General features: G+C 35.5%; 1 protein-coding gene across 16 annotated transcripts in view; it reads left to right on the forward strand.

The window, feature by feature from the left end:
- Positions 1 to 25,342, forward strand: part of R3hdm1 (R3H domain containing 1) — a 178,579-nt gene that overhangs the window by 62,724 nt on the left and 90,513 nt on the right. For 10 of the 16 annotated variants that reach the window (XR_007350901.1, XM_048812209.1, XM_048812214.1 and 7 more), the window contains exons 2-3: positions 21,747 to 21,955; positions 23,911 to 24,121. Coding sequence is in view for 15 of the 16 variants with exons in the window: in XM_048812209.1 (XP_048668166.1) it covers positions 23,951 to 24,121 (171 nt within the window). In the remaining variant the exon portion in view is untranslated. Of the gene's footprint in view, positions 1 to 4,981; positions 5,007 to 7,541; positions 8,024 to 11,046; positions 11,227 to 21,746; positions 21,956 to 23,910; positions 24,122 to 25,342 lie in introns of those variants that run through there. The other 6 variants (XM_015479135.2, XM_048812207.1, XM_048812208.1 and 3 more) reach the window with 6 other exon arrangements.

The following is a 25,342-nucleotide window of genomic DNA, read 5'->3' on the forward strand; positions in this document are numbered from 1 at the left end:
GTAGTGAGGGGAAAGGGAAAAATAATACAAGGGGGACAAATGAATGACAGTAGAGGGGGTAGAGAGAGAAGAGGGAGGGAGGGGAGGGTAGGGGGGATAGTAGAGGATAGGAAAGGTAGCAGAACACAACAGACACTAGTATGGCAATATGTAAATCAATGGATGTGTAACTGATGTGATTCTGCAATCTGTATATGGGGTAAAAATGGGAGTTCATAACCCACTTGAATCAAAGTGTGAAATATGATATATCAAGAACTATGTAATGTTTTGAACAACCAACAATAAAAAATTTTAAAACATAAAAAATAAAGGCCACAGAGAAGAAGAGATTTAACAGGGAGAAGGAGAAAGGCAAGGGCCCCTCCACTGAGTATCTTTGTAAGAGACTATGGGTCCTTCAGATTCCCTGTGGAGTCCCTCTGAGAAGTCACCCTTTTCTAAGTCCCACAAAGGCACCCTGAAGGCTAACTGTGGCTCTACTGGTAAACAAAACATGATAGTCACGCAGAAAACAGAGCTGAGTGGGGACAAATTCCATCCGTTTTGTAATTGAGGTAAGCATGTGCCAGCCCTATTGGTCTGTCAAGTTCAGAGGTACTGGTTACGGGTGTGTGGGACCGTTAGCAGAGAGGTGACAGTGGGCCTCCTCCAATCCAAGGCATTTCTCCAGATGAGAGAGCCCTCACCTGTTCCATCATATCAAGTTACATCAAGGTTTAAGATTATAGTTCTCTCTCTCCCAGGACACAATTGCTAGTGACAAGAAAACTGAGAATTAAATCTTCAAATTCTTAAAAAATTTCAGTTGACACACAGTAATTGTCCATATCCATTAAAGTATGATTTCAATATATGTATACAATGTTTAATGATCAGATCAGTAACCCATCTATCACCTCAAGCATATATCATTTCTGTCTGTTAGGAACATTTACAAGTCTCTCTATAGCTTTTTGAAATAGACAGTTACCTTCCTATGCTATAGAATTTAAAAGTAATTCCTTCTATCTAACAGCATTTTTTTCTAAACCATCTTCTTCAGTAAATTTTTAAATATTCTCCCTTTCACACCCCGGTTCCCAGTCTGATGACCAGTATCTACTCTCTACTTCCATGAGATCAACTTTTTTTTTTTAGCTTCTACTTGTTATCTTTCTGCGCTCCATCTACTTAGATCAATGTAACACCCTCCATGTTTGCAATTGCAATTTTAAAACTAGAGAAACAAAAAAGTATAACTGTAAAGTATACATTTTGCTATGGTCTGGATCATAAGTGCCTCCCGAAGGCCCATTTGGCAAAGGCTTGGTTCCCCAGTGTGGGACTTTGAGGAGGTGATGAAAACTTTAAGAGGCGGAGCCTAATGGGAGGTCTTTGAGTTATTGAGAAATTGCCCTTCGTAGAGAAAATAGAGACTTCAGCCTCTTCCACTGCTTCTCTTTCACATTCTAGACACAAAGGGAGCAGTTTTATTTCACCATGCACTTCCACCATGGTGTGCTGCCATACCACAGGCCCAAAAAGCAATGGGGCAATCAATCATGGACTGAACCTGCAAAACTGTTAAGTCAAAATAAATCTTTTCTCCTTATAAAAAAAAAAAAAATGACCCACAAGAAGTTTATTTCTTACTTCCTTGTGGGGTGTTGTAATGTCATATTTCATAAATGCAGCATACTCTTTAAGGAAATGAGGAAAAATTTCCAGGATTCAAATGCCTTGGTTGTCCTCTGGGCTCTCAGCGGTGTGTCTCTAATAGAGAATACTAACTTAGGGAGATGGAAGGGTGTGTCCGCAGAGCCAGAAACCCATGCTGCTTGGCACGGATTAGTAAGAAGAAACTTCCCAGAATAGGATAATATCCTCTGCATCCTGTTTTTTATACTTCAAAGTGAAGCATTTTTTACTTCAAATGTATTTTAAAAGGTGAATGTGATATATTTACTAATAGCAGAGTATTATTGGTATATATAAATCTCCCTACCTGTCTCCCCTGCCATTGTGATAAAATAATCATTCTGGGCTGAAAGTGTAGTTCATTGATAGAGTGCTTGCTTATCAAGGTATAGGTGAGGCCCTGGGTTCAATTCCTATCTAGCAGCACAAAAAAGAGAAAGAGAGGCCTACCAAAAGTACCATCACAGTTTAAATATGTTTTAAATTCTTAATAAATAAATAAATAACCCAATAAGTATAGGACTTAGTCTCAAGAATAAATATAGGACTTAGTCTTAAGGGAAGGAGGCCTACTGGAAAGAGCTACACAGAAAAGTTTAAAGGTGGCAAAATGAATGCTCAATTAGCATTCTGGACAGAACACTTTTTAACATTTGGCACATTTGTGTGTGTTCTCTTTCTCTGGTATCTTTATCACACCCAAGTAATTTAATAGGGTAAAACATAATAATCTAATATACTGACCATGTCCATGCCACCTCAATTATTCTGTAAATATCCTTCATAATTTTTAAAAATCCATAACCCAATCAACTAAAACAGTTTAGATTTGTTGATAAGTCTCTCCAATCTTAATTTCCCCAACTTTTTCTTTCACGTAGTGATATTTTAGAATATAGCTGTCTTATAGACTGATCCATAATTTATTAGATTTTTTAATCATTAGATTCAGATTAAATATTTTTAGAAGAATATAGCATATGTGACTTTATTTTCGTGACATTACTTCAGGAGGCATGAACTATTAGCCTCTCCAATTATTGGTGATGTTTAATTTGCTTACTTGGTTGAAATGGGAGTCTTCTTGTTATAAACATACTTTTGAAATTATCAATAACCAAAGAATATCTTGTTCAACAACACTCTCTCATCCAACAGGCTTTTATCATCTACTTATGATTCTCACCAGAATCAGTATCATTAATGATTGTCAAATACTGACTTTCTACTAGTAAGAGAGATATTAGATTTGTTTGGTTTTTTTTAATTGTTTCCATGAAGGAACCCTTGGTAATAGTAATTATTTGCCCTTTTTATTTTGAATGTCTTAAAAAATATGTGAGAGAATTGGGTTCAAATGTTGTTTTCACCTTTAAAAGTCAAACACTATGATAAAGTCCCTTAAGAGCTAAAGAACCACAAAAAATTAAGGCAAAGTTCATCAGTAATGTCTGTAATTAGATTTAGACAATTAAATTTCTGTTATTAGTCACAGAGTTGCCCCAGTTTCTATAATTCAGTTGGGAATTATCTTTTTACCTTATAACTACTCTTAAATCCTGAATTAATAGAGTCATTGTGCTTCTATTTTTGCAGAGGAAGTTGCTGGATATTCTAACATGTACCGTATACAATTTAAGATTCAGACAGAAAGTTAAATCTAATTAACTCAGGTTTCTTTTATTGAGGATTTGTTCTTTGAAAGTTTCTCATAGCATCTGGCCATGATGAAGTGTTGAAAACCTTTCAAAATCTGTTTGATTTTGTATTAAACATTTGTAGGGTAGAGGCAGAGTCAACTTAGGCAATTTATATTGTGGCATCGAAGAATATTGAAGATGAGTTTCTCTGTCTTATTAGCAAGTTGCAGATTTTTCCTGAATTAAGGTTTTTGTGTTTCTTTCCCTCCCTCCCTTCCCTCCCTCCCTCCCTCCCATAGCTTTATTGAGGTAAAATTGAAGTACAATAAAATGCACATATTTGAATCATTCAGTTTGATCAGTTGTGATGTGTGTTGTTATGCTCGAATTCGGGACCCCCAAAAGACCACCAGAGACCAAGATCAATGTAAACAGCAAAGAGGTGTTTATTGCGAGCTAGCTTGGTCCTCCACGCACTCACAGCAACTGGTGACGCTGAGAGGCCCGGGCCCAGGGTTTGCAGCAGTTTTATACATTCTTTGGAGAAGGCAGGGACCCCCACATACATCATAGCAAATCATCACAAATAACAACTCTAAAACATGATTAGCACATTCACTGGTGGGAACAAGTTGGGTAAGGTTGATTGGTCAGTACAAAAGGAGTATTCATTTGAACTGATCGGTTTAAGCCAAGAGGGGTGTTCATGCTGAACTCCATAGTTTCCCAACACATTATCAATCACCATAAACTACTGGGAGGGTCATCTGGCATCCCAGGTATTTCCCTGTCTCATGCTGATTGGTGGCTGCTAGGGGGTTGCTATGGATCCCCACCTAGCCTGACTGAGTCAGGGATACCTGGCATAGCAGATCTCTCCTGTTATTTGTAGATAAACAACTTAGCAGGGTGGGAATGTGCCTAGGAGTGCTCTGTGGGTCTTTCCAAGGACAAAGGTCATGTCCCTTCCTTGGACAGGCTTTGCTCTGAGGTAGAGGCTGGTTTTTCAGTGTAACCAATACAATCAGTATAAAAAGCATTTCCATTACTTTTTTTTTTATTATTTGAAATCATGCAGACTGTTTTCTGCATGGTTTTTTACATAAGAAATCATAGAACCCCACCCCCACGTCAATTATTTCTAAGTGGCACATTTATAGGTACTTCTGAGGTCAAGGAAGAAAGTGCTATATAAATGTCCATGTACCATTGATATTGCAATTAAACAGTGAAAAAGAATTTTAAAAAAAAGAAAAGAAAAAGAAATCTTGATGAAACATTAGAGAGTTCTTTCCATTCAAGTTCAGTGTATTCTCAGCTTCCCTTTGCAGCTTTGGGTGGGGTCTTCTGTAGATTGCTGGAGAGGTAATCTTGTAGGCAGAATTCCTGGAGGCAGGATTTAGGCTTAGGCAGGCTCCAGGCTCTTTGCTGAATGCCAGTTAGTCTGGAGATTTTAAATCTGTGCACTTCCAGTGCCCAGAACTTGCTGGTCTAAGCTGGAAGACTACCCCAGGGATCTCACTTGTGTTTCATTCCCATTGTGGGGGACCCAATTCTTATTCCTCTGCAGACCCCACGTTTCCTGGTTCAGTCTCCAAACAATCTCTCAGGCTTCCACCCTTCTGAGCTCCTGTCTCCCTGATGGTCCTGCAAGCAGTCAGATTGGAGGGGGTGAAGTAGAACCAGGTGGGTTTCTGTGACCAGTTGTCCCCTGTGTAAACCTCTCTCCATGTTTAATTTTTTCCTGGGCACTTAAGCACACACTGTTTTGCAGTATGTGTTTACCAAGCCTATATTTGGGGCCAAACAGTTTGCCAGGAATTGGCTTCCTCTGTTGCCAGCCCTACACCACAGCTACAAAATGGTTCCTTCCTTTGTCATCTGCATGCCTCCTGGAGAGAAGGCGGCTTCCCCCGCCCTCTCCTCCCCCGCCCCAGGTCTCTTGTAGCAGTCCTTCAGGTTTTTTGGGCAACATACTTGGTCTCTAAATGCTCTGTACTCAGACATGCCTTGAGTCTCCCCAAGACTCCTTTAATTCTCTTACCCTCTGCTGTGCTCATGGAGGAAGCTTCTGGCCCAGCTGTGGCAGCAGCTGTGCCACTGGATATTTCTTACTTATTACGTCCTAACTCCTCAGTCCCCAATCTGCTTTGAATATCCAGTTTTAAATTCCAGTAAAGTCCTCCCGCTTTTTTTTGTTCACCACCTTGCTGAGAAGCTACCTGTCAGTTTTCTTGGTTTCACTCCATGGAACAGCCAGGAACACGACCTCCTCTATTCTGCCATCTTCTTAATCTCTCTCTTTCTCTTTTTCTCTCCCTCTCTCTCTCTCTCTCTCTCTCTCTCTCTCTCTCTCTCTCTCTCTCTCTCTTTTTCTCTTTCTTTTTCTTGTACCANTTCTCTCTCTCTCTCTCTCTCTCTCTCTCTCTCTCTCTCTCTCTCTCTCTCTCTCTCTCTTTTTCTCTTTCTTTTTCTTGTACCAGGTATTGAACTCAGGAGCACTTAACCACTGAGCCACATCCACAGCCCTTGTGTATATTGGAGACAGGATCTGGCTGAGTCATTTAGGGCCTCACTAAGTTGTGGAGGCCAGCTTTGAACTTGTGATCTGCCAGGCTCAAAACTATTTTCAAGCTTACATTTAAGTTTTTAAAATATGAACTTACAGTCAAATATGAACTTATGATTTAAAAATGGGTGAAGAACACACAAGAGAAAGCTACCATGAGCAAAGGCTAATGAAAAAGAACAATAAACTGAGCATGGTGGTGCATGTTTGTAATCTCAATGACTAGGCCTGAAGTAAGGTTTATCATTACTGGAATTTACTATTAACAGCTTATTGCTTTCCCTTCAGAATTAGAGAAAGGCCTCTACTTGACAGTACTCAAACTATATTTTAAAATATTTTTAATTATGATTTTTTTCTAATTCATAATTACTTGAATTTATACAACTTAACAATTTCCAAAGCTTAAAGAGAAATATGAAATAGAAATATTCATTTTAGTTCCTGTCAAAACATAAGTGATTTGTTTCATTATTCTTCCTTTTCAGCTTATCCATCTGTTGATAAACTAGAGTTTCTATTACAGTTTTTAAGGAATACTGCCTTGGTATTATATTTCTCTTAAGTAGCAAAAAAAAAAAAAAAAATTTTGTCTAAGAAAAATCTTTTGTACCCTTTGGTAGCATCAACAAATATTTATAGAAAAGTCAAGGAGTTAAATACTTGTTTTTTGTGTTTATTTGGATACTTAGCCTAGCTCTCAATTTTTTTTTTTTTTTTTTAACCTTTCAAAAGTATCTGGATAGTGAAAAGGGCAGGGTATGGTAAAGAACTGTATGCTGGGGAAATAGGAATTTGAGGAAATTTTAGGCAAATTATTGGGAAACCTCTCAGACAAGATTTACTATTAGCTGCCTTCTCACCTTTGAATAGTCAGTGATTTTGTGGATTTGTATATATTTTTAACTTAAATCTACTTAAAAGGCTGAAATTGAGCCTAACTTTACAAAAGCAATAATATATTTTAAGATTATATTATAAAGACACTTTTATTTTTGTGTTTGCCAAATTGTTATTAAGAACACTCCAATCTGTTAGGCTGTAAGATTATATAAACCCTAGAAGAAGAGGTAACATTTTAATGACAAAGAAGAATAGTATTTCTGCGTAGAGGTGTACAGATCTTTCTTTAGATAGTGTGGTAATATATGAGCATTTTCTGATAGGATTCTCCCAGCATTTCTGCAAGCTTATGGAAAGTATGCTCTTAACAAAATGGGAAACAGGTACATGAGAATCCAAAAAACACACTTCTGATTATTCAGTGTTTACTCAATAGACCCAATTTTGTTTTCATTTTATTTTATTTGACTTCCCATAGTTAGTAAATATTGAGTTTTTTAAATTCAGCATAGGTTGATTCCTTTTTTTTAGGTTCTCCACTTGTATTGATACAGCCAACAGGCATCTGACAGGAGGCAGAATTGTCCTCTAATCATAGCTCTATCGCTGTCTCCATCTGTTGGTGTGAAGAAGTAATGTTCTTGCCAGAGTAAGCACAAATTAAGAAACAAGGAATTATACTCCTAATGCATTTTCTTTCTTTGTGACAAAGTCAGTTTAAAAATGCAAAACTATTATGGGATTTCAAGTATTACAGACAGATTGTCTTTTTTTCTAGGGTTTTTAAAGATTTATTTTTAAATTGCTATATGAGCAATACCTAGATTCCTTATGTTTTGTTCTTTAGGGAATTACAGAAAAATATAATTATCTCAACTTTTTGCACCAGTTTGATCGGGCATCATTATGCAATGATATTTTAATAGTGAGAAATCTCAAAAATCTTGGCAATCTTTGCACATTCACAGTTTCATGGGCTTTTTGCATCATTGCTTCTGAATTGCTAATGAAGAGCTCAATATAGCTTCTGATGCATTTCAGATATTCTGGGTGGTGACTGGCTAGAGTGTTACTGACATCACAACATACAGCTGTTGACTTTCTATTGTCTCTGAGTCCTCGGCAAGTGCTGTAGACTGCTCTAGCAGGCACTCCCAATGCCTGACTAATCAGCTGGATGTGTGTTTGCCGAGCTCTATAGAGAAGCAATGCAGAGCATCAGTTTACAGATACTATGGAAAGTACATCTTCATTAACTCTATATGATGAAGCAAATACCAATACAATGAAGGTATGTGGCTCTTAATTTATTTGCTGAATGTGTACAAAAGGTAATCAGATATAAAGAATTATCCATGTTCATTTGAGACCACAGTTTTAATTAGGCATATGTGTGATGAAATCATTACCATATCTAAACTGAGAGCATTTGAAAAATAGTTTTTATTTAGTTTTGCAAAGGTGTATTTAGGTTGATAAAATAAAGAGTAGGAGTCATTTACTTCTCAGCTATAGCACCAATTTCTTCTCCTCTGCCCCTCAGATTCTCTGTAACTTCTTACACCTTGCCGATACAATGTTTTACTGCTGTGCTAATTGCTATTTGCATAAACAAAACAAATGATCAGTTAGATGCTGATAAATCTCTTTTAGGTTCATCTTAAAATAGACATGCTGTGTGTGTGGCATGTTCGATTTTTTAAATTTCTTATGGAGCAAATAGAGTATGAATGAGATTCTTTTGAAAATTAAGGAAGTAAGAACTTTTAAAATTCTTGTTAATTTTTTTATACTCTTTTCTGAGGAAGAGGTAGAGCAATTTTTAAAATGTTTATAACATAAGAAAACCTAGATATGTCATTTTTATGATTAGCACAATCATCACATTGCAAACGAGAGCAAATGCTAATCAGACTGTAATTTTTTAGGAGTATCTGATCTCTAGTAAATAGTCCGAAAACTTTGGCATTTACCTTGTTATTTTGATTCCTCAAACCTGAAATCTCACCATATACCTGGTACTATATAATGAAAGAATGTCCATTAACTGAATTGTTCATAAGATTTTTTCAAGTTTTCCCTGCTTTTTTACCTTGAATGAGCTGGATTTGGAATTGCTCTGATATTTTCAAGCATTCTCCCCATTCCCATTTGAAATAGTTATTTTGTTCTTAAATAACTCATTTCCTTTTTAAAGGACATAGTAGGAAAATCACTAAATGGCCTTTTATCAACACTGAATATCATTGCTTTTCTTTTGTCTCTGATTCCCAACTGTGTGAGTAATTAGAGTCATGAAAATATTAATAGCTATTATTAAAATTAGGGTCTTTTATCAGGTGCATTGTTTCAGCCTAATGCCAGGAGAATTTCACCATTATTACTTTCTTAAAAGTTTCAAATTTTTAATTTTATATTGAGAACTTAAAATGAAAATAATCAGCACATGCTCTCAATTCTTTCCTTCAACTGAATGTGTCACATTCCACATGCTTTTTTTAATACCTTCCTTCTTCATTTCTTTCCTTTAGGTTTTTACTTGTGGCTCTCTGGTTCTTGTTCACTTGCTCACATCCTTCCCTTTGACTTTCTGAGTATTCATCTCCTCTCTTCACTCCTCCCTCCCCCAACCCACTAATCTCTCCCTCTCCTTTTATCTTTCCCACTTTGTCTCAGTCTTTCACTCTTTCTGTCTACTAGGTGTCTCTTTCTCTCCTCTGATTGAGTCAGTCTCTCTTTTCTCCTCCCCCACATTGTCCCTGCTTCTCTCTTCTTCTCTCCCTTTCTTTCCTCTGTGTCTTCCCTTCCCTGCTCTATATGCCTCTTTTTTTCTCTCCCTTTCTGGTAGTGTCTGTCCATCTTTTCCTCTCCTTTTGTCTCTTATTTTGTGTGCCCCTTCCTTTTCCTTTCTAGATGCACCTTATCCCTTCCTTCTCCATCTCTCACCCTCTTCATCTGCTGTTTTCTCTCCCTTCCTCTCTGACTATAATTATATGTTTACCAGGCCCCTTCCTCCCTGGCTGCTGATTTTTCTGTTAGATTTCTCTGTTCTCTACCCCTAGATCTTTCTTTCCTGTCCAAGATACATTCATATAATACATTCCAAGTTTTCTTTTGTGCAGTTTTTCAGTTTTCACTGGAACCTAGATCTGTACTTAACTTTCTTTTTGTTGTTGTTGTTGTTGTTGTTGTTAATTAATACCAGTTACTGGTTGCATTTTAATATATGTTAAACCTGTGCTTTGTAAAAGAAACTATGAGGTAAAGAATTTGTCCAATTTTTTTCTGTATTGTTTTTAGAGACTTATGTTTGAGGCCTTGTACTTTATCACACATTGAAATCATTATATAAACCATTTTGTTTGTCTTCCTAAAATATGCATGTTAGACCACTAGAGGGAATTGTTTTTCTCTTATTTTTCTATTAATTCTTTAGGTCTTTACAAAGCATTTTTCAGGATACTTAAGATAATCTCACACTTTATAATTGTTACAGTGGATATATGCTGGGATTTTCTTCTTTTCTAACTTTTATTTTGAAAGAATTATAGATTGAGAGGAAGTTATAAAAATAATAGAGAGGTCCCAGGGTGGTTTCACTTAAAGTTTTAACATTTTTAAAATGTTTTTCTCAAGGTTTTGTGTATGAGTATTTAAAATAATCTGAAGAACAAAGGTTCGTTGAGCCTTGACCTGTTTACATGATCAAAAACCTCACAACTGGGGCTGTGGTTGTAGCTTAGTGGTAGAGCGCTTGCCTAGCACATGTGAGGCACTAGATTCGATCCTCAGCACCACATAAAAAAATACATAAAATGAAGTTATTATGTCCACCTACAACTAAAGAAAAAATTTTTTAAAAATACCTCACACCTGACATCATATTGCCATTCTATTTTTTAAAGCAAATAATGCAACAATTTGGTAAAGGCATAGTATATTTTAATAGTACTATGGCTTTCTGAACTAGCATAATACTATCAAGGAAGAAAATTAAATTTATAAGTAACAAGTTATATATGTAATAAAATGTTCAAGAAGCAAAGATGTGTAAGATGAAAATATTTTCAGAGCTGAGTTAAATGCTGTTTTCACATATACCTCTCCCTCCTCTGATAGGTAGCAATTATTGTTTCTACATTCTTTGGTGCCTCTATTACTTTGTATGGATATCTTCTCTTGCTATATGATCAGATCGTTGATTGTGGGAGGCACAAGTTGGAGGTGAAATAAATCATTGTCTTTGTAAATTTTGTCATACCTTCATAGCTGACCAGTCTCCATTCTAATTGATATATAATATTTTTAATACAGGTACCACAGCTTGAACATTCCTAAACGCAAAATCCAAAATGCCCCAGAATCTGAAGCTTTCTGAGTACCAACATGATGCCACAAATAGAAACTTCCATACCTGATCTCATGACAGGTCTCAGTCAAAATAAAGGCACATTAAATATACTGAATAAAACTACCTCAGGCTATGTACATAAGGTATGAAACATACTTGAGTTTCATGTAGAGACTTGATTCCCATACCCAAGATATCTCATTATTTATGTGCAGATAGCATAAAAATTATTTCGATCCCAAGCATTTTGAACAAGGGATGCTCAAGAAATAAAATGATTTTTATTTTTTCTGAGTTCCTCTAAGACCCAGAGTTCCTCAAAGGTACTTCAGTAAATACAGAAATGTGTGAAACCCAATTAATCTCTCTTCACCCAACCCCACCTTCTCAATTCACAAGAGAAGTTTTTATAAATACAAATATGTATTTCTGGTTCTTAGTTCTCCAAAAACATATATATATATCCTAGTTTATAACTCATGTATTATATTTAAATGAATATCATTATATAATATGTGTCATGCAAATCTGGCAGTTACATAATTATGTATCATTTTGTTATGTACATATATTCATATGTATTTTATATATTTATATGGCTAACATACATATATAAACACATTTACATTTAACATACATATATGAGAGATAAAACAAGAGCTCTTAAATGAATTCATGTATAGGCTTCTAGAGAACCAAGAAACCCCTAAAAGCACATGTACAAGTGCTGCATTTCTGAGGAAGAAATGATTGGGTTTAGTAAAATTTTTGAGAAGAATCTTTTTAAGGTCAGAAAACAAGAATGCTGTTCTATTGTGCTTATAAACCATTACTCAGTCTTCTTTTAATTTTAACTTTTCTCTCATCATTTATTTTCAAATGCTTAAAAAAGTATGTGACTGCCTCCTGCCACAAGTTATAAGCACTTCTACAGATATCATATGGAATTTTTTTCAAATAATTTGCAAATATGCAGTGACCGATAACTGAGCATAAGAGATGTTAGATTTCCACATGGATTGCCAAAGAGTTAACAAAACATTTTTTCATCCCAGTGCTTTCAAAGTACTAAGCACCTTCCCTGAACAGGTGGAAAGTAAACAACAATAATTGAAGACTTTATGAGACAACTACAAAGGAGAGCAAAAGAAATTATCAAGATATATCTACTAAAATAATTATATGTAGTAGACTGCTAGGAAATGTTGGAAAGCCATTAAAGAAACCAAATCTGAGGGCTGAGGTTGTGGCTCAGTGTCACAGAGCCTGTCTCTCACATGTGAGGCTTTGGGTTTGATTCTCAGCATCACATAAAAATAAACAAGCAAAAAAAGATATTGTGTATAACTAAAAATACTTATTAAAAAAAAGAAAGAAACCAAATATGAAATGTGTTAGACCCTTCGAATCCCTTCATTCATTCAGAGTCATAGGAAGTTAAGCCAAGTAGGTTGGATAGAACAACGGGTACTTTAAAGAGAAATTATATTTTCTAGATCTACATGTACAGTGTTTAGTGTGAATTTCTAGAGACCTCAAGCAGTGTTGATCCATGCCCAGGAGCTGTAAAATTGTTGTACTTTTGTATACATCCTTTTATAGAGAATGAGGGTAGGAGGATGGCATCTTAAAGACAACACCTGTACTACCTCAAGCTGTTTTTAGCTAGTTTACTGTCCATGAAATACTCTTTGACTGAAAGAAAACCTTTCTGAGCCTTTTTTCCCTAACATAATCCCCAGGTGATTTCTTGAGAGAGGCCTGTGATCCTTTGTTAGAAAGAATATAGTGGATAATTCAAGTAAAGTGAGGTACATTTGTAGTTATAAAATAGAATAGCTGCCAATTATAACCTAAAATAAAATCCTATAAAGGAAACATTTTGTGCTTGAGAAGGAGCTAGATCATGTTAGATCTATGATTCTAACACTAGACAATATAAAGTTCCACGTGTTAATAAAATACACTAAGCCATCAAAGAATCATAAGATGGATTAAGTAAATGTGTCAGGAGCCCGGCATGAGTCTTACTTTGATGATAGAGCTTTGTACCTTTAAGACCCTATTAGAATTTGAGTCTTCTCTATAAAAGCTCTTGTGTTAATGCAGGTGTGCAGATGTGAGAAGATTAGAGTCTGAAAATTATAACCTAATCAGTGAATTGATCCATTTGGCAGATTCATTATTTGAAGGATTAACTGGGTGACAACTATAGGCAGGCGGAGTATGTCTAGAGGAAGTAGGTCTTTCGGAGCATGCCACTGAGAATTATTATAGTTTTCCCCCTGGCTCCTCCCCTGCTTTTGGCTACTGTGAGCTGAGTGGCTTTCCTCTGCCCTGCCTTTACATTATGGTGCTCTGCCTCACCTTGGGGCCCAGAACAATGGAATCAGCTGCCATGGACTAAACCTCTGAAACTGAGGGCAGATAAACTTTTCCTCCTCTAAGCTGTTCTGTTCAGGTATTTTGATCACAGACCCTCAAAGGATTTTTCATTATGACACTGTGTTAAGAATGAAATGCTAGTCATAGGTAAAAAGTACACAGAGGTAAATTTATAGTTATTTTGGTAGTACAGAGAAATCAATAGCAAGTGAAATAGAATTTTGAAAGAGTGAATGGAGTGCCAACCACATCACAGTTTAACTGAACTACCGTGAGGTTTCTTAAAGGATGGTGTGACAGTTTTAAGTCTGTGTAAAGCATATACTTACTCATTAATGGCATTAGGAATAACTGAAAAAAGAAACTGAGCTCAGGATGATGTTTACTTTTATTTATGAACTTCAGACATTGTAATGCTATGAACCTAGCACGGAATACATGAGTGAAGAATGTTGTGAATGAGACTAAACTCTGCAAAAAGGTCAACACCTGCAGTAACTTCTAACATCAGCAAACTCTAGGTTAGGCCAGACACATCATACAAGACTGTCCTCGCTTCAGTCAGACACTGGACTGCCATCACTTTTGAGCAGCTGGCTACAAATTTGCTCCACCCCTTCCCAGTGATAATTGGCTAGAATTGACTCAGAACTCAACAAAGTGTTACACTTAAAACTATGGTTTTATTGTAACAAAAGGATACAAATCAGAACCTGCCAAAAGGAAAGAGACATAGGGCAAAGTTTGGGAGGATCCCAAATGCAAAGTTTCCCCCATCTTCTTACTACAGGCACAAGACTTGTTATCTTTCCCACAGATTGATGTATCATAATATGTAGACAATTGCCTACCTTGGAAGCTCACCCAAGCTAGTTTTTATTGGGATTTTCTTTTTTGGTGTCAAAGATAGAACCCAGGGGCGTTTAACCACTGAGCCACATCCCTAGCCCTTTTTTTATTTTATTTTGAGACAGGGTCTTCTTAAGTTGCTGAGGCTGGTTTTAAATTTACAATTCTCCTGCCTCATCCTCCCCAGTCACCAGGATTACAGATGTGTGCCACCCTGCCTGGTAGGATTGTCTTATATAGTTATGATTAAATTATTGGTGTCACAATTGTATTCACTCTCCAGTTAATTCCAAGTTCCCATCTTAAATCATCTCCTTAACATAAACTAAGTAAAGGCCCACTGTGAGTCACCTCATTAGAATAAACTTTCAAGACATACTATTAATGATAGACACTTCCATCACTCTAGAAATTTCAAGAACTTAGAGGCTGCCTACCAAGGACAAAAGCCAGCCAAATTCTTCATTATACAATATCTTATTCTCAAACTGGTAAATATCTTTGATGTTCTCTATTAAAGAAGTAATGTACTTTTCTGGTTCTTGTTATTTATGAGCTCTCTCTGAGGTTAAAACTGAATAAACATTTCTCTCCCTGACCTGTTCTCTCTAGCTGGTTCCATAGCTTAAAAGAATCTCTAAGTAGATAATATACAATTAAACAATGAATTATAATCAACTCAAACTCAATATGGAAACAAAGCATACTGTATTCTCTCTTCTTAATACCCATTATCTTAAGCTATCCTCCCATATATATATCCTTATCTATAGCTAGCTCACCTTCTAGAAATCTGAATCTTTGCCATGTTCTTTGTTCTTTATTTCCTAAAGCTTGATCAGATGGTAACACCAGTTTCCCTGCCCCCTCCCTTATAAGAAATTTTATTATATGTCAAGAGATTGTATTGTAACCTGATTTATTTATTTCATTTCTGCATTTAACATTTCCATAGGGAGATCTCATTAACCTCAACTACAACAGATTCAAAATGAAGGCAAAATACATTTTGTCCTCACAAGTAGTACATTAGGAAGTAAATGATACAGGTTTCAGGTATAAAGTTACAATAATGGACCTGACTTCATTGCTTTTTTTTTTTTTTTTTGCTTTCTACTAATTTCTAAACCCCTTCAGAATCTTACCAAGTTGTCCCTAGGATTCTCCCAGTGTCTCTCTCATGAGATTATGAATAGCCCTTTCAAGATCTTCCAGTTTTGTTCTTCTCAGGCCCACAGCCCACTTCCAGTTTTGCTAGTTTTTGCCTTGAATATGTTCATGTCCCTGCCATAAACATCATTAGTCTTCAGGGTACCATATACTCTAGAATCTTCTGTGTACCAGTACCTTGCCATCCTCAGAAAAGTAAGGCAGGCCCTTATACTGCATCTGTACCTCCATAATGAAAACACTTTCTTTACTTTTCACTTTAACTCAAACTAGAATCCCTACCACATTAGGACTTAATGTAAAGTTTCTTTAGTACTCTAGCATTCCCTATCTCCAACTTTTGTATTTTGATTTGGCATTTCTTAAGCTACTATATGGTATGTAGTGATAAAGCATCAGGTCTAGAAATGGTTGTGAAAGAATGGTTAGCCCATTCCACAGCCAAGTAGCACTTGTGCTCATTTAGATTACTCTCATTACAATGAGAGTCTAAGAATTAGAGAAACCTTTAGTCTTAGAGTCTGCAGACTTCTCCATAGAAGGATTATACCTAAATACCTAAATAATCTTGGATATTGATGAAACCTCAATGAATCTCCCCCTAGTGACTCAGTGAGTATTTATCCTCACCCTCTCTTCCCAACCCCTACAACCATCACTAATACCTCACTAACAGAAAAAAAATCCCCTCAATTTCCTCTCACATCCCTTTAGTTCCTAAGGACAATGAATACTTTTAAGGGTTATCCTTCCATTTGTGCTTCTGACTCCCACTTCTTCATTTCTTCACACTTGTTCGTGTTTTCCTTCTTAATTCTTTTTTATTCTTAACCCCCCAACCCCTCTCCCTCCTTTCTCAGCTGTATTCTTTAGCCTACATATTTTCTATACTGACAGATTTCCCCTAATTTTGAATTTCCTGCTAACCTTGTTCCTCCACCTCTCTACTCTTTTCTTAAGGATTCAACATTCTTTAGGTGCTCTGTCCTAAGCCCCTTATTTTTTTTATTCCTATGGGCAATTTTGTCTACTTTGATAATTTAAAACTTTAATCTGTGATGGTGATTCTTCCACATAAATAGCCCTGACTGCTTTTCTGAGCTTCAGCTCTGTATATTCAATTTCCTGTCATATTTCTAAGAATGTCCTGAAGACAACTTAAATTTATTGTATGTAAAGCTGAAATGACTATCCTGCCACAAGATCCTTTTGATGCTATCTATATGTTCAAAGTGCTCTTTCATAACTCTTTCAGCTATTAAACTCTAACCTTTTCTCTGACTACTCCTTTGTGGAGTTGTCTTTCCCTAGTTATCATAGTTGTTAAATTAACCTATTCATTTCTAGAGATAAAACATAGGTAGTGGCAAATAGCAAGGGGCTCTAGCCTAACTACCTGAGTTTAGACCCTAACTTTGCACTTTCTTATTCTTGGAACCTTGGAAAAGCTGTTTCTCTGCCTTGATTTCCTCATCTACAAAATGGGGATAATAAGAGAACCCAACAATGTGGGATTTTTTAGGACTAAATGAATTAATATACTTAAAGCATTGGAAATAGTGCTAAGTGACTAATAAGTATTTAAGAGATTACTAGGGTGGGGTTTTTTTTTTCCAATATTTTTTAATTGTCAGTCGACTGACCGACCTATCTTCCTTCCTGCCTTCCTTCCTTCCTTCCTGCCTTCCTTCCTTCCTTCCTTTCTATCTTTCTGTATTTTATTTATACATCATGCTGAGAATCTAACCAGTGCCTCACACATGCTAGGTAAAGCACTCTACCGCTGAGCCACAACCCCAACCCTGAGATTACTGGTTTTAAGGTACATATTTCAATCATTATATTTTATCTCCACACTAGAATTTAAGCACCTTGGGTTCTGGGAGCCTGTCTTCTTGATTCACTGCTATAATCCCAATACCTAGAACAGTGCTTAGTACATAGGATCCATTCCAAAGATACGAATGAATGAAATTTCTTCTCCTTTTAAGCTTTTCTCTTTAAATCCTTCATCTAAACTCTAGTTACTTTCCATCACAACTATAAGCATTTTGCTTGCTAGAACAAGTTATGTCTATATTGTAGCTAAAATCATTCCCTGTGGCTTCTTTTTAAAATATGAACCTGTTATTCAAGCTTTTTGTATTTCTAATCCTTTCCTTTTCTAGAGGTAATTAGTAACATAAAATACCTTTCCCATCCATGTACCTTTCCCATTCTTTGAGCCCCCAACCCCCGATTTGTTTAGTTTTTTTTCCATTGGTGCTTCATTGATAATAAAGCTAGAATATATTTATATGTATCATAGCATAATTTGGTAAATTTCACTTCATAGTTCCTTCCTTTTCTTCCCCCTTCATCCTCAGTCTCCTTCCTCAAACCCACTGATCTTCTATTTTCACAGGATCTCTTCCCCCACATTTTTCCCCCGCATTTCACTCAAGTGTCCATTTATAAGAGAAAACATTCAACCTTTGACTTTCTAAGTCAATGTGGTAAATATTTTTGTTCCATATATTTGTGTGCGTGTGTGTCTTCTTAGATTGTAAATCAATGCAGATGTGAAATGTTAAAATTCAATCTGATATCTCAGATGTAAAATTTTAGGATATCTGAAACTTGATTTGGTATCACAATATTTTCTGAAGTGGACTTAAAATACAGAAGTCCTGCTCCCCAGTCTTTACCATCATCAATTTTTTTGCCTTTAACCTCAGTTCATACATTTTGTTTTAATTAAGTAGTCTTTTTCCTACAATCTATTTCAATTCTTTTTTCCCATCTTTCCATATAAGTTTTTCTTAAAGGCAATTTGTCTTGCAGTCTTGTAAGCCTCCAGTAATAAATTCTTTCCTCCCATTCTAAAACTATCGAAAGTCTTTTCCCCTCTCTTATAATACCCTCTTGAAATGATTGTAGGATATAGCTCAGTAGTAGGGCACTTGCCTAACATGCACAAGGCTCTAGGTTTCATCCCCACCCAGGGGAAGTGGGGGGAGGGCGTTATCTGTTTGTTAATAAATGTCACTGCTAAACTTTTGGGGGGTTTAACAAACTCTTTCAAGTCAAGACAGTTTGTTCCTCTTCACTCTTTTTAAATAAAACGGGTACTCACTGAAGTTCAATATTTTCTGTGATTATTCAGTAAATTTTTTTTGAATATCAGTAACTGTTTGTAAACCATATAGACATTTAGCAAATGTCGATGTTTTTATTCTTGTTCAAGTGATGACCAGTGACTGAGAGTCAATTTCCACTATTTCTAACTACATCGTTTTGTCTTTTTCTCTGGAGGCCTTTGACCAGTTAGTTTCCCCAATTTATAATCTTAGGGAGAAGCTGACATGTGTCAGTTTGGGGCATTTTTATTTCCTTTTTAAATATGATGGCCTGACTATATTTTTTAGCATTGTAACCATCAGATAAAAGTTGCACTGAAGAACTGGATAGTCATAAGGAAATAGCAATGTACTGTGCTTTGCCACATTCTATTCAAATGACTTGAATAGTGTAACTTTTTCCCCCTCAGTATAAGTGATATTTAAATATTTTTTAACTTAGAATAAACTACTGTTTTTGTTAAATATTAATGGGATTTATTGTTGTTGTTACCTAACTTTTCAATTCTTTTATGTAGTGAAACCAAAACTTAGGCCCTAAACATAGCAAAAATATATTTTTAATTATCGGTATCAATATTGCATTTTTATTGCTGAAAATTCCATCTGAAATTTTCACTAGAGAATCTATTCATCTGTAGACTGCATATATATTGTAGTCTCCCTTTTCAAATATGGTTGATCCTAATTCCACCATTCTTTGTTACATTGAGGAAGGTCCATAACTATACATTTTATCATTTGTGAACTGTTTTCACATTGTTCCTTAGCCTTCTTGCTGCTCAGGTTTGCAGTTAGAATTCATCATCACAAAAGACAGGAGATTTAGAGAAGTTAGATGGTTGTATATTACTGGAGTTGTGAGAGTTGGGTAGAAAATAGTCAGTAGGACTATTATTACAAAGTTAGTAGTATTCTGTTCCTCTGCATACAGACGCACACAAGTTCATAGATCCTGTCATTGAGAAAAGAATAAGTTTACTTTCTATCTTAAATCTAATGTTACGGAGTTAGTACATATTGTGATTAGTCTTAAAATAAAGGCTCTATAAATGCAAATTGTCCATCTTCTTGGTACATATGAATGATGATATAACAGTAGTGTAGCATCAATCAACCCTGGTTTAAATCCTTGGTTCTCAGACTTAACTAGTGTGATCTTAGACAAATTATTTAATTTCTCAGTGCTTTTAGTTTCTTTATCTGTTGTGAAACATAAATAATAATAAGATATTCTTATAATTGTTGTGAAATTTATTTTGTTTTTATAGTGCTGAGGTTTGAACCCAGGGCCTTATACATGCTAGACACTCACCCACCTAATAGTTATAAAAAGATTTACTATATATCCTAGTACATTTATAGTTTTACTTTTTTTTAGGATATGATCTTTAATTTTATATGTAATTCCTTTTTGTTTGTAGTTCCAGACAGTTATCACCCTTTGGATAAACATTGGAAGAATTTATCTGTCTCTTTTAGGTTAAAACCGATTCTGAGAATTTCCATTTTTAAATATCAGTAAGAGAAGGGTCTGGGATAGTGGCTTCTGAGATTCTTTAGGGCTCCAGAGACTAAGGGGGATCTTCTGAGATGTCCATCTCTTCAGGTTATTCTCCTTTCTTATTCCCCTTGTAGCTGTTACCTTTGCCAGTACCATATTTGCTTCCTAGTGGATTTGAACCTTGCTTTTACAGAATCTCAAATTTAAGGAATTCATGATTTTATCAGTCACTTAACAAGAAATATGTAAAGCATTTTATGGCTTAGTGAGTGCTGCCATCTTGTGTCTATCATTTTATGAGAGAAAAATTAAAATTGAGAAAAATTATATTGAAGGAATTTTTGTTTGTGTTTGGTATTGATGTAACTTAAAAAACAGCCATTTAGTGGCCAGAGAAGCTTGATCAAATTGAGATGATATAGTGTCCATTTTAAAAAAATAAAACAAAAAAACCTGACATTTGTTTATGATTCTCCCTTTTCTATTTATTAGCCCTTAGTTAATGGAGATGTGAAAATTAATCTGAAGATATTTCAGGGTTCTAAATTATTATATTTCAAAATATCTTTTAAAGAATTAACATGGGATATGAAATGTTCTATTATACATGCACAGCTGTGTAATAGATTTCTTGGTACTTTAACATCATTTTGCTCAGTTGTTTTACCTTAAATGGTACAATTCTGTTTATTGACAACGTAAATGTCAAAGGAAAATGGAAGAATCATATGGTATTTTTAGAATTATTCGCTTGCCATGAGATCTTTGCTTGAACTACATAAATATAAAATGAAACTGACTTTAAAAATATGACGTGGAGCTGGGCCCAGTGGTGCACGCCTGTAAACCCAGTGGCTCGGTAGGCTGAGGATTGTGAGTTCAAAGCCAGCCTCAGCAATTTAGTGAGGCCCTAAGCAACCCAGCAAGACCCTGTCTCTAATTAAAATATAAAAAAGGACTGGAGGTATGGATCAGCGCCCTTGGGTTCAATCCCTGGTACCAAAAATATATAGAGAGATATATGACTTGGAGAGACTTTTGGCACTGAGTTTTTCAAATGTTATTAAAAATTGTCATTCTACCCTTTACAGACATTTTCTTTTAACAGACAAAGTAGGTTTTTTTGAAAATGTTAATTGACTACTATAACCTTTTGTTCATTTGTATGTTTAAAACTCTAGGATGTATTATTCAAAATTACCATCTTAAAGTTCAGAGGGTTATAGCTCTGGGGGAAAAAAAGCTATTTAAAAAATCAAGTTTTTAGAGTTAAAGTGTTCCTGGTTGGGATCTTAGGGCAAGTCTTTTTTTTTTTTTTTTTTCCCCTCCCTACTATAAAGTGGAGCTACTGTCTACTCCCTTTTATCACTAACCATATTGCAGGTTCTCCTTTTACATTAGTTCCTTCCCTCTCCTCTCTCTTCTTTCTTACTGATAAGCTCTCCAGGCCTCCTTGACTTATTCAGGTTTACATAACTAAGATATGTGTGAATTAGTTGTAACTCAGTGTCCTTACTCTTATTTAAGATAAGAAAATAAAACTCGTAATGGTAGTATTTTTAATTTCTAAATTGCTATGAAGTGTTCCATTTCCCCTACTGTTTTGCTAAAATGTGTCCTTTTGTTTTAATTTTAGGCCACTGAAAGGTATGATACATTTGATCCAAGACAGTCCATCTCAGTCCAGGAATCTACAGTGGTGACAAGGACATGGGACTCCTCCTGCCAGAATATAGATGGTTCAATACAATTGACATCCTGGCTGACAGCTGTGAAAAGGAACCTTGGATTATTTTATTTTATTTTTGTGGAACACCACAATCTCAGATCCATAGGACACATCAGGTAACACTCTCCAGTCCCTTCAGAAAACCACATCCCTTTTTCTTTTTTTAGTTGTAGATGGATATAATACCTTTATTTATTTATTTATTTATTTATTTTTATGTGGTGCTGAGAATCAAACCCAGTGCCTTGCACATGCTAGGCAAGTGTCCTACCACTGAGCTACTACTGTAGCCCCATATCCCTTTTTCTTTAAACATCTTACCTATAGTGCTGGGAATGTACTTCATTGGTGTAGTATTTACCTAACATGTTTGAGGCCCTGGGTTCCATCCCTAGCACTAAAAAAAAACAAACAAAATCTTATGTGTAAAAAGTAAGATCCAGAGTATTTTCAGTAGCCTCCCTTTCATCTTCCCATTTTGCAACATTATTTTCAGAATGACCCAATTAACTTATGGTATGGATTCTAATTAAGGAAGACATTTTTGTTTTAGTTTTGTTTTGTTTTGGTTTTGAGATGGGATTGCAGACTTGAACCACTGTGCCTCACCAGTAGAAGATGCATTTTTTATTCAGTGTAGTATACCTGTAATTTTAGAATCTATTTTTCTTTGGCATTTTTTTTTTAGAAACATTTATAGATTTCTAAAATCTACAGGTACTTTATTGTAGATCTTTATTTCACTAAACTCTTGAAATTTCCAAATTGTACAAAGAAAACCATTTATACAGTTTTTTCATCAAGTTTTATTTTAAAAATTTGTTAAAATACAGAAAAGAGGAAAGAATTTTACAGTGAACATTTATATAATCATCCTTTATTCTGCCATTAACATTGTACAATACTTGCTTTAACCTATTTTCATCTCTGTATTTATCCATTGATTTTAAATTTTTTGATGCATTTCAAAATAAGTTGTTTACATCTGAATAAGAGTAAATTGTGGGGGCTGGGGATGTGGCTCAAGTGGTAACGCGCTCACCTGGCATGCGTGGGGCGCTGGGTTCGATCCTTAGCACCACATAAAATAAAATATATTGTGTCCGCCAAAAACTGAAAAAATAAATATTAAAGAAAACTCTATCTCTTCTCTCTCTCTCTCTCTCTGTTTAAAAAAAAAGAGTAAATTGTTCTGCTGGTTTTAGTACATTTTTTACATGTCCTAAAATGACAGCTATCTTTCTTTAGGTTTAATCTCTGATACATTTCTATTTGGTATATAGTGTAAAGTTTCCAGTATTTTCTTCACTATGGACTTAGAGATATATTTATATCTGTATTTGATCCCTATGGATTCCATTTCCTAGAATTTCTGATAATAACATGTTGTTTGCATTGAATCATGTAAGTCAGAGTTTCATTGCTTTACTGGGTTCATTTTGAACCCTAACCACAAGCATATTTTGCATAGGATTTTTTTTTTAATTTTTTTAAATTACTTCCTTTTGGAATCAGGATAATTTAAGAAATTTGGAATTTGAAGAATACAGATGGAAGTTATAATAAGAAAATATTTTTCTACCGGGTAATATAGTATGCCTTTGGAGAAAAGTTTTGTTTCGAGACAGGTCTCACTCATTTTCTTAGGGCCTTGCTAATTGCTGATGCTGGTCTCGAACTTGGAATCCTGTCTCAGCCTCCGGAGCTACTGGGATTGTAGTATCCCATTCCAGCAAGAAAAAGATTTTTAAGGTCATCAAAATATGCATATGTAACCATCTAACTATTATCTTCCATCTTGATGTGGTTCATTCCTTACTGTTTCTTAAGAACTTTCACAGTATGTGCAATTAAATCACCTTGTATCTTTATTACATCTCTTTTCTCCCTGTATTGTGGCTTTTTAAAAAACATATCCACCACAAAATAATATAATCCTTAAAAGCAGAAATTTTGCTTCTATGTACATTCAGTGTTATATATTGTAATATACAAGGTACACAGTCAATATCATCTAGTAAATGAATGTAAAAAATGTTTCAAACTGAATTAATTTTTTTTTCTTGTTAAGGCTTCAAGTTCCCTATAGAATTCTAAAATAACCTTCGCTAATGAGGATGTCTGATACTGTTACTGTAAAAGATGAAACTGAAACAATGAAGGATTTGGAGGCAGAAATGAAAGATACAACCAGAGTTGAAAATCTTATCAAATCAGAAAACTATGGGAAGATTTTGGCAGAAAAGAATGAACATTGTATTGACAACAATATTGATTTGCAGGTAAACAGGACTTTCTCTGTTGCTACAATTACCTAATATTCAATATGTAGTTATGCTTCTTTTCATACAAAACTCACTTTTCAGAATTCTAAATGGGTAAGTTGACCCTCTGGGACATGCTTCCCAGCTGGTTTTTCAGTTATCTGGATTAGCTTGCTGCGTCTTAGCTCTTTGATTTGCATATGTCATATAACATAATTCTATTTGTGTGTAGCCAATGTGTTTTATTGGCTTTATACTTTTATATTCTACTCTTCCCTATCAATGCTGTGAAAGTTCAATATGTAACTGAAGAGCACTTAGAGGAGAGAGAGCTAGAGAGATTGAACCTGCAGAAGATCTATTGGCAAAAACAATCCTCCCTGGGTTTATTAGTCAACCATGACTAAGTAGAGGTTGGTGAGGGGAAAAAATGTCACTTGATGCTTTTGATGCTGTGCATTCAGTGTTATCTTTGAATAACCATTGACAAGACTTTTAATTCCAGGCCTAGTTAGAAATTCAGTTGCTATATTGCTAGATTCAATATAGGTTGAAACTGTGTCAAGTAGTACTTTCAGTATTCATTATTTTTAAAGGTGTTTCAATTACCTGTTCTCAAAATGACAGGCTAACAATTTTTTTAAATACTTTTAGTTGTAGATGGGCACAATACTTTTATTTTATTTATTTTATTTTCCTGTGGTGCTGAGGATCCAACCCAGTGCCTCACCCTTGTGAGGCAAGCGCTCCACTACTGAGCTACAACCCCAGCCCCACAATTTTTTTAGTAAGATTTTGTGGGTCAGGAAATGATGCAGCAGTTGGCTGAGTGAAATTTTGTATTTTATAAGGTGTTCAAAAAGGTGCTGGTATTTAACTGGACAATGGGCTGGCCTGGAAGATCCAGGATTGCTTCCTTCACATGTCTGGCATCTTGGTAGGAATGGCTGGAATGCTGGACTCATGTGGACCTAGGAGCATCCATCCATGATCCCTCCAATGTAGCAATCCAAGATAGTCAGACTTCTTATGTAGCACCTCAGCAGTCCCAGAGAGAATGTTCCAACAGGTCAAACAAAGCTTTGAACTAGGTTTGGACATCCTACCGTGTTTCACTGTCTTTTGATGACACATGTCAATAACCCCAGCTCATAGGATGGAAAATTAGACCCCATCTCTTGGTAGGAAAGAGTTTAGCCTTCTTTAATGTACCACAAAAATTTATCCTAAAATAGAAAA

Source organism: Marmota marmota, unplaced genomic scaffold (assembly GCF_001458135.2).
Source record: "Marmota marmota marmota unplaced genomic scaffold, marMar, whole genome shotgun sequence".
Classification (NCBI taxonomy): Eukaryota; Metazoa; Chordata; class Mammalia; order Rodentia; family Sciuridae; genus Marmota; species Marmota marmota.